Here is an 11582-nt window from a genome sequence, read left to right as displayed (position 1 = left end):
TCTGTTTGGAGGAGTACCGGGACGGTGAAAAACGGCGTTTGCAGCGGCCGGGAGCAACCAGAGCCGGTAGGCATGGCGACGAGTTGCGATTTAAACCGCGTGCGACTAGTGCCCGAGGGCACGAAAGTCGGCAGGAGCGGTGGGCTAAAAAGAAACACCCGCGAGCGACTAGTGCGGGAGAGCACGAAAGTCGGCTGGAGCGGTTGTGGGAGGAACATCTCCATAGTGTCAGGCTCCAGAAATTGGATAAAAGCCGCACACATACAGGTGTAAGTCCCTCAGAGCATGGCCAGAAAAGGCTGCTGGACATATCATCCTCATCTGAAGAGGGTGTTCAAGGGCTGCCTGACTCGGACTCTGAACAAGAGTCAGAGCCACGTTCCCATATGGAGGATGAGGGAACACAGTTGCTGGACATGGTGCACACATATTTCCAGCAAGAAGAAACTGGAAAAGACCTAGAGGCCAGGATGGCGGCCAGCATTGATTATATGACGACCCATCACCTCAAAACTGATACCTTAGCTGAGGTATGGGCAAGACATTTACCTCCGAGAAATTGTGCGGCTCTGAATGTACCCAAGGTGAACCGAAGCATTTGGAGACACGTGGGGCAGGATATTCGGAGTCTGGATATAAAAATACAGAATGCTAGTAAAGGACTCTCGGCGGGTATAACAGCTTTGGCCCGTACGCTGGAAAATGTGGATATGTCCAATGACATGAAAGACGATTTAGCACTGTTTTGCAATGTTCAATTTGAACTGAACAACATCAGGAAAGGGGCTATTCAGCCAACGTTAGACCCAAAATTTGCAATCCTGTGCAAACAGAAAGCCATAAAACCTCAAAATTTGTTGTTTGGGGGTGACCTATCAAAACAGGTCAAAGATTTGGAGGAAGAGGCCAAAACGTTGGGCCTAATAAAAGCGACCAAAGGATATGTCGGAAAACGGTATCATCCTTATGGGACGACTAAAAAAGCAAGTACTAGTATGTATAGTACGAAAAATTGGAGAGAGGCCAGAGGAAACCAGCAACAGCGTCCTTTTTTAGGGGTTGGCCCGGGACGCCCACAATGGAAAATGCGGAAGCCTCCACTTCAACATTTACCCCACTTTCAACCTCAAGGCCCTCCGCAACCTCGGTTAAGACCAAGAAAGTAACACCACCGATAACCATGGAGGTAGGTGGGTCTGTGCCTCAAAAATTAATAAGGAGCACAGAACTTGGAGGGAGGTTGCAATTTCATTTGGAAGCATGGTGTAAGTTAACTGTGGATAGGTATATCCTTAGCAGTATTAAGGGATATCTTATAGAGTTTATACACATACAAGAACCTCCAGTACAACATACACCGGACAGAACTTATATGCTTACCAAATTAGACAGAGCTAAAGCAAAAATTGAAATACAAAGGTTGTTCACGAAAGGAGTAATGGAAAAAACCAAACATGAACAACAGGAATTTGTCTCAAATATATTCATTAGACATAAGAAAGATGGGGGTTGCCGGATAATTATTGATTTATCAACACTTAATAAGTTTGTACAATATGCTCATTTTAAAATGGATATCTTGATTGTGGGGAAAACTTATGAATTGGCTAGTAGAGCAGTGGTTGCCACAAGAAAATTGATGGAACAGCTGGGATTCATTATCCATCCAATTAAGTCAAGATTAACACCTGCAACTAATATTGATTACTTGGGGTTCACTATTAACACACTTGATATGTTAGTGACTTTACCTATAGGGAAAGCCACTGAGTTCCAAAAGGATTGCACAGAGCTTATTAATACCGTTAAACCATCCATTAGACGGGTAGCCAGGATTATTGGGAAAATTATAGCCACGTTTCCTGCCATTCAATTTGGACGATTGCATTACCAAAATTTACGGGGAGCTAACAATTAGAGCTATAAAAGAACTACAATGGTGGGAACAAAATGTTATATATAGCTCCAACCCAATAGTTATTCCAAACCCATCTGTGGTATTACAAACATATGCCAGTGCACTGGGTTGGGGAGCAACGGATACCATCTCGAGCTCTGGAGGGAGATGGAATATACAGGAAACTAACCTACTTACCACAAAGGGTATAAATTACTTAGAAATGTTGAGTGCTTTTTATGGTTTAAAATCTTATTGCTCGGGAATGATTAACCAGCATGTTAGATTGCAGATAGACAATACCACGGTGGTGGCATATATAAATCATATGGGTGGAAATATATCAATATCCTGTGATGAATTGGCAAACCATATTTGGGAATGGTGTATCCAAAGGAATATTTGGTTATCGGCTACGTATCTACCAGGGATACTTAATTCAGTGGCAGACGCCAGGTCACGAAAATTTAATGAAAATACGGAATGGATGTTAGACAGAAAGATATTTGCTGATATCACAGCAAAGTACGGAAGGCCGGATATTGATCTTTTTGCATCCAGGTTAAATCATCAGTTACCTAGGTATATATCATGGGAACCAGATCCTGAGGCAGAAGCTACAGATGCATTCTCTTTGCACTGGGGGGAAATGGTTCATTTATGCATTTCCTCCTTTCTGCCTCATCAATCGGGTACTAAGGAAAATTCAGCTAGACTCGGCATCTGGGATTCTCATAGTACCTGATTGGCCTACCCAACCATGGTTCTCGGTGCTGCAGGATTTGGTGCTTACACCATATATTACTTTAAAACATAGTCCTCAGTTGCTGGTGCATCCGGTGACTGGGGACAGCCATCCTTGCCATAATTATCTAAATTTATTGGGTTGTAGACTCTGAAGGAACCATTTCGGCATATGGGTTTATCTGATAGAACTGTGGACATGATCACAGCAGCACAGAGAGTGCCTTGTCCAGTTATTTATGGGAAGGCACAGAAAGACAGGGTGTCGGCTCACATCCTCTAGTAATAAAACTGCTACGAGGCATCTTTAACACTAACCCACCAAGGGCTAGATATAGCCAAATCTGGGATGTAAGCGTAGTCCTAAAAAATGTTACGGAATTGGTCACCGGCTACGGCATTACCGCTAAACTATCTAACTATGAAAATGGTTATGCTTATGGCGCTGGTCACAGCGCAAAGGGTCCAGTCATTACAGAAGTTAAGATTGGATAACTTGACGGAGGCGACAGGAAGGCTGATTTTCATGATCCAGGGCCTTATTAAGCACAATAGACCAGGATCAGCGGGTCAGGTGATAGAGTTCATAGCCTATCCACAGGATGAACGTCTCTGTGTAGTAAAACACATCATGTTATATATGGACAGAACGAAGGCTATCAGAGGCAATGAAAAGGCTCTTTTAATTAGCCATAAGAAGCCATACCATAAAGTCTCGACTCAGACCATTTCACGGTGGCTGAGATATTGCTTAGTTCAGGCAGGAGTGGACACTAATGTATTCAAATCTCACTCCACCAGGGCTGCATCTACATCAGCAGCTAATCGCCTGGAGGTACCGATGGACAATATCCTCAGAACTGCAGGATGGTCATCAGAGAAAACGTTTCGCACATATTACAACAAACCAGTTAGGAAAGAAGAAACGTTTTCGGGGAAAAATTTTGAGTTCTATTTAATTTACACCTGAAGCTTATAAGGTTTATAAATTGATTTAATCAATATTATTTACAATTTTTGCTTAAAAATGTTGGTATCATTGTGTTTTTTTTTTTTTTTTAAATACCAGTAACAATTTCTCCCAAACTACCAAGGCAGTTGTGAAAATTGGACTCGTTCCACGGCATGAGGTCACAGAGCTTTGAAGTCTTCACGAAGTCACTCACGTGACTCCGAAGTAAAATAGTAAGATTAAACGAGAACTTACCAGTTTGAAGTTTGATCTTTATTTTATGAGGAGGAACGTTGAGGGACTACGTGCCCTCCGCTCCCACCCTTATATGGTCATATCTTAAACTGGTATCTCTTTAATAATCTTACTATCTTAGGTCATTATTTTCTATCTGTGACCTCACACCGCTGCTTTGAAGAATGACACGCATGCGCCGTAGGCGGGGTTCTTCACGTAGTCCCTCAACGTTCCTCCTCATAAAATAAAGATCAAACTTCAAACTGGTAAGTTCTCGTTTAATCTTACTATTAAATGTTACAATATTTAACTTGCCACTGAAATGTCTGCAAAGGGTAAATATATATTCAAATTGAATATACATTCATACATTCAAGTGTGGAAATATTTTTCAGTATATTTGCAAATTTGTGAGAATTTAACACTAACGCTAGTAGGTGATTTTTTGTAGAACAAAATTTACACTTTTGGAACTTTTTCATGGACATTGATATTCTGGTCAGATTTTGAGTTCTTTATATGAGATTGTAAAGACATTGAAGTCATGATGTTGTTTTCTAGGACTTTGGTTAGGTTGTATTTGGAGAAATGCATGCAGTTCAGTTTAGTTTAGTTTCGAGATATAGCGTGGAAACGGGCCCATCAGCCTACCGAGACCGGGCCGAACAATGATATACCAGTTTAATCCTACACACCAGACAATTTTACACAAGCCAACTAACCTACAAACCTGCACATATTTGTGATGTGGGAGGAAACCAGAGCACCTGGAGGAAACCCACGCGGTCACATGAGAACGTGCAAACAAACTCCATACAGACAGCACCCGAGGTCAGGATGGAACCCGGGTCTCTGGTGCTGTGACGCGGTAACTCTACCGCTGCGCCACCGTGCCGACCCAAATCTGTATCTGATTGCTCCAATACGTGGAGACTTTGCAAAGGGTGAATTGGAGGTTTACCTGAATGATGCCTGGATTGTGGTGCATAAGCTACAGCGAGAGTTTGGACAAACAATGGAATGCTGCAGGTTCAATGGAGATCAGTTTGAAGTACATAAAATGATGAGAGGCATAGATAGGGTAGACAGTCCAAATTTCTTTTCCCAGGATGGAAATATCAAATTGTAGATGGCATAGTGCCTCCAGCACTTTGTGTCAACCTCCACAGATGCTGCCTGACCCGCTGAGTTTCTCCAGCACTTTGTGTCTACCTCCACAGAAGCTGCCTGACCCGCTGAGTTTCTCCAGCACTGAGTGTTTCACTTTATATTTTTTAAACCGTTAATATTTTTAGTTTAATAAAATATATTATAAGAAAAAGGCCTGGAGTTTTGTACAAATGTTCACAGCTTCATGATTCCTAAATGTTTTACCAGTATAGCGAAGTAAGAAATGCAGTTGCAAATTTGCACGGCATGAGAATCCACATTGAAACATGATAATGACCACACAATCTGCTCCAGACCGTTGGGAAGCCCTCTCCATCTACTTCATTACAGCGGAGTGGATTCATAGAGTCATACAGCGTGGAAACAGGCTTATCGGTCCAACTTACCCATGCCAACCAAGATGCCCCATCTATACTAGTCCCACCTGTCCACGTTTGGCCCATGTCCCTCTAAACCTTTCCTATCCATGTACCTGTCCAAATGTATTTTAAATGTTGCTCTAGTACCTGTCTTAACAGCTCATTCCATATACCAACCAACATTTGCCCCTCAGGTTCCTATTAAATATTTACCCTCTCACCTAAAACTGCCCTCTAGTCCTTGAATACCCTACCATGTGGAAAAGTCTCAGCCAATCTATTCCCCTCATGATTTTATACACCTCTGTAATATTACCCCTCCTGTGTTGGCCTCCCCATCTTCTCCCCATAGCTTAGGCCTTAGAGTCCAGGCAATATTCTTGTAAATCTTCCCTGCACTCTTTCCAGCAGGGTGAGGGAATCTGAACACAATGCTGCAAATGCAGCCTCACCAAAGTCATGTACAATTGTAACATAACATCCCAACTTCTAAGCTCAATACCCTAACTGATGAAGGCCAATGGACCCAAAGACTTCCTGACCACTTTATCTACCTGTGACATCACTTTCAAGGAACTACGTTCATGGCAATGAAGATGAAACGTAGTCTTTGAAGGTGGGGGTCACATTTCCAGCAATGTTTCTGAAGGTAAATTATATTCTTCAAATCTTATTGTAAAACAGCTCACATTTTACCTTGACAAGGCAGTGAAGTGGGCGGAGAGAGCAGAATGGGGCGACGGAACAGTCGGGACAGTGATAATGCAAAGTTAATCTGTGTTCATATCACACTTCTAATACAATGACATTTATGGAATTCCCTGCCACAGAGGGCAGCGGAGGCCAAGTCACTGGATGGATTTAAGAGAGAGTTAGATAGAGCTCTAGGGGCTAGTGGAGTCAAGGGATATGGGGAGAAGGCAGGCACGGGTTATAGATAGGGGACGATCAGCCATGTTCACAATGAATGGCAGTGCTGGCTCGAAGGGCCGAATGGCCTCCTCCTGCACCTATTTTCTATGTTTCTAAATATCGAAGAGCGCTTGACGCAAAGAACAGGAATGCTGCTTACAAACTGAATGACAGGACAGGTGAATGACAGGACAGGTGAGCAAAAGCTTGGGCAAAGGCAATGAGTTGAAGGAGCAGAGCAGGAGGGAGACAGGGAGAGGGATGAAGATGGGGTTGAAGGTTGTCCAGCTCCCCTCTGGCTCAATATTGAGATGAGCTCATTGTCAAGTCTGTTACAGCCTCGTCCTAGGTTTCTGCAAATGTGGCTGGAGGCAGCATTGCTTGATGACAAGAGGGCAGTCTGAGTCCAACATGTGCCCGTTACTACCTGTGGTGAAAGCTGCACATGTGGGTCCTCACTCAAAGGGCATATGTGCGTTTCACCACCATCTATGTTGAGGCTTTACTTTCCCCCAAGTGCTGAATGATAACAATTTACTGTGGTAAATGATCCCCAGGCATTTGTTTCTACTCTCTTGTCTCGCTTCCTTTTATCCAAAACCAAGAGGATATGTTTTTATAACTTTTAAGTCAATCAGGTATCTGTAGAATTGAACATTGATGTACATGTCTGTGATTATCATATGGCCATAATATCATTTATAAAGGAAGATGAAAATATCAGGGAATGCTTTATGCCTACTGTGAAAAATAATTGTTGAGCATCTATAACAGCTCTCAAATGTTTGCTCTTTAGTGAATACAACCTTCCATTTACACAATATACATGGTTTCATGCAGTACTCGGCTGTAGCAGGCCAACTGCTTTCCTCTGAATCAGGGGAAGAGTGGAGATCTCACATTTTGCTGCAGCATATCAATGAGGCAGGGATATGTATTCCAGCTCTGCATGGATGAGCACACTGTTCAATAGTGCTGGCTCACACAGTATCAGGGTGAGTTATCATTTCCCATGAAGGCACCCTTATCGCCAGTGCCCAGAGAGGTGGCTGCGACTCACAGCCTTTCATTTTCAAGGCAGTTTGCTGAACATTCAGGCTTCAAAGATTCACACTTTCAAACTCTATAAGAGTTTGTGAACACTCAATTTGCCAAAACTGTTTACAGTGTAATTGGGCCCCGTACCTGTGTCCATGAGATAGCGAAGGTGCTTCTCCACCATCGCCGCACGCGTGTCAATTTGCTTCTGCTCATTCTCCAGCGCTGCCAATTCTCCGACAACATACTGACTCGTGTCTTTGAACCCTCTCTGTTGATTAGAAATAAAATATTACATTAAAAATACATAAGGTAATTATAAAAATGTTTCCCTTAATTCAGTAGGGAGAGCAAGCAAAATATTTACAGATTGTGTTTAATGTGGTGCTAGCCATTAACTGAACTCACAGAGAATGAGACGTTAAATGTAGTCAGTGTTTCCTCTCATGTAAAACAAAACCTAGTGGGTATATATCAGCAGAAAATTAAAAAATGGAAAAGCAATTTTAATCTGAGTTTGAGAGTCACAGAGTCTCTATTGCATGACTCTAAAACTCAGGTTAAAATGCTTTCCTCTTTATTCATTGTCAGCTGATATAGCTCAATAGGTTTTTTTTCTTTATATAAAGCAACGATCAATGTAATATTTTGAGTAAAATAACGGAAACTAAGATAATACAATCCCAATCTATTTCCTGAATTATTCTACTTGTCCATCGGTCAGTTTCCTCTTTCTGTCGATCAAATTTGTCTTCACAAATCAATTTTACAGATGATCAGCCTATTTTCTCACTGTGCTGAACCTCCCCATTAATTAAGTGAAAAAATTATCATATATATTATATTAATGCAAACATCATTCAGCTGGTAATTCATGGCTGATCCGTATAATGGAAAGGTTGAACACCCATTAACCCATGCCAACAACATGGCTTGTCTGGGAAATTCAAGCAGGTCTCCAGTGACTTTGCCTTCCAACTGAAGCTTGCACCAGCTACTACTGCAATAATTAAAATCCTCCTGGTAGATCAATACTGGAATCTCTTTATGGGAAGTGCCCTGATGGAAATGTCTCAAGGATGCAGAGGCTGTGCAAGTCTGAAAAAAATCATCTTTTATCTGACAATTATCACAACACTGCAGACTAATTCAGTGGTGCACCCCTTTTGCTTTGCATTGAAAGTGTGTGTGATTGACATCTGCAAACCCAACATCTCATTTTTTTCTGGCAATAAAGGCAGTATTTCCTTACATGACTAAAAAAATAATCAGTAATCACTAAAGCATAGAAAAATTAAACATACACTAAATACTTCATCTTCCGATGGCTTTCTTGGAGTTGTTTCACAGATTTCCATCCTTTCCTCATTTCCTTTCTTTGCATCTTCTTGTATTGATCTCTGCCGTTTAATCTCTTTTTTTTATATAGAAAGAAAAAAAAGATATTCAGAAATCGGATAAAACTATCTGCTTCACCCTGAGCATAGCAAATGATTTATACAGAGGAGGTTAATTTCAATCTTGTTATAAAGCTTCTCTAACAGCTGATCAGAATGAAAAGCAATGTAGAATTTTAACGTTCTTATCTCAAGAGTTCCTCACCTGGTCTGCTTTCCACATACTGACTAAATGACTGAAGATGAGTTCGTCTCACAGCTGAATCTTTACTGAACATCACAGGACTCCGCAAGCGTTCGGTAGCTTTACGCAAGCGCTCAGCACGATCATCCTCCATTTCATTCTGTCAGGAATTACCAATTTAAAAAAAATCATTATCCAACATTGCTTTTAACATATTTCTCGTTTTAATTAAATAAGTCGTAATCCTATATATTTGCGAAGGTGAATTGTGGAACAAAGAATAAAATGTTTCTAGCTGGAATCATCATTGACATACCTCCTATATCAAATACTAACATGTCAAGTAATGGCTTTGTTCCTTAATTCCAGCATGTTACATTAACAAATGGGAAATGATCACTTTAGTTTCTCACACTTCTCTGTTCAGAGCGGGTGTCAGTGCTGTGTCAACTGACATGACTTACTAATACAGCCTAAAGATTTAATATGTTGAAGATGAATGCAAGTATAAACTTTGACTTGCCATTTATTGTCCAAATCAGTGTGAGATTTATAAAAACTTTAATACAAATAATCAAATGTTAAGCTTTCTCTACAGCTTTAATATTTCTGCATCTGAATTCAACACAGCATTCTGTCAACACAAAATGCTCCCAGAGGGCCAAATAGCTGCAGTGTGTGGAAGCAGCAGATACCACGATATGTTGTACCCAAAAAAGATCACATTCTACTGCTAATCTTGTATTATTTCTAAGTGTTTTGAAAGTAAATAGAGAAAGGCTGAGATGCATGACTAATAGGTTAGTCTGCTGAATGTTGAAATTGGTTATCAAATGCTACCAAGGCTGTCCCCTCCCTCTGCATTAAGACAATAAGTAATGAAGGGGTCCTCTAATGGCCCATTCTCTTGCCTTAAGGAGGTGTGGGATACAGAATCCTCAGGAGAAGGTAACAGTTTACCCTCTCCTACAATCACAGAATGCCTCATTTACAAATATCGAAACCAAATTATAATCACATTGAATCTGCAGTCAATTTCTTCTTATGAACAGAACAGCTTTGGAATTTGTTCTTTAAAAAACTCTACCTTCTCTGACTCTCATAATGAAGTTGTTAGATTTATATTTTAAGTCTGGGGCATTACACAGAAGATACATTTTGTTATAGCAATAAATATAACAAGATAGACAGTTACATTCTTCATTTCAACATCAACGAAAATGCATTATGTGGGCCAGTTAAACTGCTCAGTGGTTCATATAATAATATCATGACACAATAGGTTATATGATCAAATAAATCTGTCTATAAATATATTTAGAAAAGAGCCAAGTATAGTAATATCAATGGACTAATTACTGGTTAACAAGATTCTTTGCTTTTCCTAAAATAGCAACAAAACAAAAATGCATGGATGTTTTTCAAACACATTGGCAGCTTTGCTACATTGAATAATACGATTTCTTGCACAACATCTTACGGAGGCCCAGCATTTGTGAACAAATAATGAATCAGTCTAAAATAGTAAAGGAGTAAAAGTATCAGTGCGATTAGCTTGCAAATCCTATTTTGGGAAACCTTTTTATGGTTAAGAACTTCTGCCACGTTACAAATTTATTCCTCTAAGCTCAGTTAATTCAGTTAGTTTGCCAATCTATTGTGCTTTTCTCAAGCCAGCTTCATATTGCATTAAATCCACTGCAGAAAGCTAAATTGAATGAAAAATCAGACTATCTAAGCTCTTCTTTGTCTAAAGAAAACACCACAAGTCTTCCACTGATACATCACTTTCATCGCTGACGTATAGGAACCGACAGTGCAAGGGAAAGCAATGAAATTCATTGTTTTACAACATCAAAGACTTTGGTGCAGAAAGAAATCCTGTCAGCATTGGCGGTCCCCAAAGATACTGCAGGTGGGTGAAAAGTCAGACAACCAAATTTGCTCCAAAGCCAGAGACGTGGTAAGAAATAACTTTGAAAAGTTAAGCCGATGCACTCGTTGTCCATTTTACGCCAAACATTCTATCATGGGAAGAAACAAATTTGCAGCATCACAAAAGCAGCATAAACAACAAGCATACTTGTGTGTCGTTTGTGTTCGTCCTTGGTCTGAACATTTCAGGCATAGAGCCTAATATTTATTGTTTACAATAAGCCAGTAATCTCTCATTTCAATGGTGCATAGGGAGACCATGTGCGTCTCACAGCCATTAGCATCTGCTGATTTTATAATGTGGTCACTGAACAAGGATGTCCTTACTACAATTTTCTCCCTGCCCCCTGGAACTATTCACCATGTCAGATGTAGGACCAAACTTGCTCAATGTCTTTCTTCTTGAACAGGGAGATAGCAAGCTTGTGGACACACACCAGAGGATCACAGTTGAACCTTACCCTGTCACACATGCAAACTCCCCACACAAAGGGAGACACAAAGTGCTGGAGTAACTCAACGGGTCAGGCAGCATCTCTGGAGAGCATGGACAGGCGGCGTTTCTGTCGGGACCCTTCTGACTGATTGGGGGAAGAAAGCTAGAAGAGAGGAGAGGCAGGACAAGGTGAGGGGAGTATTGATAGGCAGAAGGTTGGACAAAGGCCAGAGATATAAAAAAAGGAATGAGACAAAATGATTGAAGAGTTGCGAATTGTGAAGCTTGAGGAAGGAATGTAGGTGGAGGAGAGAGGGGAAA

At 40.8% G+C, this 11582-nt stretch overlaps 1 protein-coding gene across 4 annotated transcripts in view; it reads right to left on the bottom strand.

Annotated features, from left to right (window-relative positions):
* ehbp1 (EH domain binding protein 1) overlaps positions 1 to 11582 on the bottom strand; it is a 351647-nt gene that overhangs the window by 58878 nt on the left and 281187 nt on the right. For all 4 annotated transcript variants that reach the window (XM_033026308.1, XM_033026305.1, XM_033026307.1 and 1 more), the window contains 3 exons: positions 8912 to 9050; positions 8614 to 8723; positions 7457 to 7580 (listed from right to left, as the gene is read on the bottom strand). In XM_033026308.1, the coding sequence (XP_032882199.1) occupies positions 7457 to 7580; positions 8614 to 8723; positions 8912 to 9050 (373 nt within the window). The remainder of the gene's footprint in view (positions 1 to 7456; positions 7581 to 8613; positions 8724 to 8911; positions 9051 to 11582) is intronic.

Source organism: Amblyraja radiata, chromosome 8, assembly GCF_010909765.2.
Source record: "Amblyraja radiata isolate CabotCenter1 chromosome 8, sAmbRad1.1.pri, whole genome shotgun sequence".
In the NCBI taxonomy this organism is placed as follows: Eukaryota; Metazoa; Chordata; class Chondrichthyes; order Rajiformes; family Rajidae; genus Amblyraja; species Amblyraja radiata.
This window is presented reverse-complemented; position numbering and strand designations above follow the sequence as displayed.